The sequence below is a fragment of the Lactuca saligna genome, chromosome 6, assembly GCF_052625555.1.
Source record: "Lactuca saligna cultivar CGN05327 chromosome 6, ASM5262555v1, whole genome shotgun sequence".
Lineage (NCBI taxonomy): Eukaryota > Viridiplantae > Streptophyta > Magnoliopsida > Asterales > Asteraceae > Lactuca > Lactuca saligna.
The window spans coordinates 8118311-8120629 of record NC_136422.1 but is presented as its reverse complement, the minus strand read 5'-3'; the positions used below and the strand labels follow the sequence as shown (position 1 = coordinate 8120629).

Genomic DNA, 2319 nt, shown 5'->3' with positions numbered 1-2319 from the left:
TTTTGTTATTTTGCTACTTGGACTATGGTTTATGCAATGTTATTTTGGTACTTGAAATACGATTAATGGAATGTTTATTTGATACTTGAAAGATGGTTTATGTAATGTTTTTTTGGTACTTGAAATATGATTAATGGAATGTTTATTTGATACTTGAAATATGGTTTATGTAATGTTTTTTAAAGTTCTACTTTGTTGATTTTAGGTTCATATGGATCACGATCAAAAGTTACTTCTCGTAATTCTTATGTACCTATACATCCGTTATTTTTGGAAGAGGGGTGTGAAACGATTGCGGGATAATGATTCGGAAATGACGGGACATGAATACACATTGGAGTTATTACACCGTAATCGTTTACAATGTGTTGAAGTATTACGCATGTCCCGTGAATCTTTCGTGCGACTATGTGCTCATTTTAGAGCAAATTACTCATTAAAGGACAGCAAACATGTATCAGTTGAGGAAAAGATGGCTATGTTTTTGATGATGATCGAACATAATCAACGTTACGTGATTATCAAGTGGAGATTTCAACACTCGAAGCAAACAATTCATAAATTTTTTTATGAAGTGTTGGAAAAAATGATGCTTTTCGCACAAGATGTTATAGTACCAACATCTTTTAATCCGAATCCAAACATTCCAGGACATAATAGGAGGCTACGAAGGGTTTTCAAAGGAGCAGTTGGTGCACTTGATGGCACTTTGATACATGCTGTTGTCCCTGCTAAGAAACAAGACTTATATAGAAGTAGGGGAAAGGGAGATTGCTACCAAAACGTATTGGCAATTTGTGACTTCAATATGATTTTTACTTTTGTTGTGATCGGGTGGGAAGGGGTAGCGCATGACTCTAGAATATTATCAGAAGCAGTAGCCGATCCACAAACATCATTCCCGTTTCCACCACCAGGTAAGGTTTTGTTTTTTTTTTTTAAAATATTGTTATCTTAATTTGAAAATTGATTAGTGTTTTGCATTTTTTTCAGACAAATATTATCTTTGTGATGCCGCGTATGCACACACTCGAGGATTTATGGCCCCTTATCGTAATGTGAGGTATTGGCTTGGAGATTTTCGTCAAAGACGTGCATTAACCAATAAAGAAAAATTTAACCATGGAAATGCAAAACTTCGGAATGTCATTGAGCGTGCTTTTGGTGTTTTGAAAGCACGCTTCCCTATATTGAAGAGGATGGCACCATTCCCGTTTGTGACACAAAGAAACATCGCCATGGCATGTTTCGCGCTTCATAATTATATAAGAAAAGAAGGATTGAGTGATGAGTATTTCGCACGATACGATGAACCCAACGTCCTGTTTCGAAATAACAATGTGGCCATTGATGATGATGAAGACGGGATTCCAACACATGGTACTGCAGCAGACCGTGAATATATGACTCAGTTACGGGATGAAATTGCTGATCAGTTGATGCACAACATAGATTGAATTGTTTTAAATGAAATTGTTATTGTAAAACAAGTTTTTTTTATTGTATGACTAATTTAGTTGTATGAATTTTATTTTCAATGTGATAAGACTATTATTATTAAAATTTTGGTGTTGAAAAATCATTTTAAGTTTGTAAAATAATTTTATTTAAAATTCAGTTTATTTCAGCAGCCTGCAGACATTAAAAAACAAACAGTCTTCTTATTGCAGACTGCAAACGTTTTGTCCACATCTTCTGCTGCAGAGGCTTGCAGATGTGGTCCGCAGACTGCAAATATTTTGGCTTCAGAAAAACAAACAACACCTAAGTCAAAGAGTTTGGATTTGTACGAAGCGAAGATGAATCGTATGTATATGTCAAATCCAGTGGGAGTGTAGTAAGCTTTCTCGTTCTATATGTCGATGACATATTACTCATAGGAAACGACGTCCCGATTCTGCAGGAAGTTAAGTCCTGGCTCGGGAAGTGCTTCGCTATGAAGGAACTCGGAGAGGCTTCCTATATTTTGGGAATAAGGATAGTAAGAGAAAGAAGTAAGAGACTAATAGGACTTAGTCAGAACACTTACTTAGAGGAGGTACTAAAACGTTTTAGTATGGAAAACTCGAAGAAGGGAGAATTACCGATACAAAGCAATGCCAAGTTGAGTAAGACTCAAAGTCCAAGTACCGAAACCGAGATAGTTGAAATGAGCCGAGTTCCATACGCTTCCGCAGTTGGCTCAATCACGTACGCTATGACTTGTACTCACCCTGATGTAGCCTTTGCTTTGAGCATGGTTAGTAGATATCAAGGGAATCCAGGCAGAGCCCATTGGGTTGCGGTGAAGAATATCCTTAAGTACCTTCGGAGGACGAA

The 2319-nt window shown here is 36.8% G+C and overlaps 1 protein-coding gene across 1 annotated transcript; it reads left to right on the top strand.

Annotated features, from left to right (window-relative positions):
* Positions 1-313: 313 nt before the first annotated feature.
* LOC145002284 (uncharacterized) lies at positions 314-1457 on the top strand. The gene is made up of 2 exons (XM_078961582.1): positions 314-917; positions 994-1457. Exons 1-2 carry the CDS (start codon positions 314-316, stop codon positions 1455-1457), a joined length of 1068 nt encoding a protein of 355 aa, XP_078817708.1.
* The last annotated feature ends 862 nt before the right edge of the window (positions 1458-2319 follow it).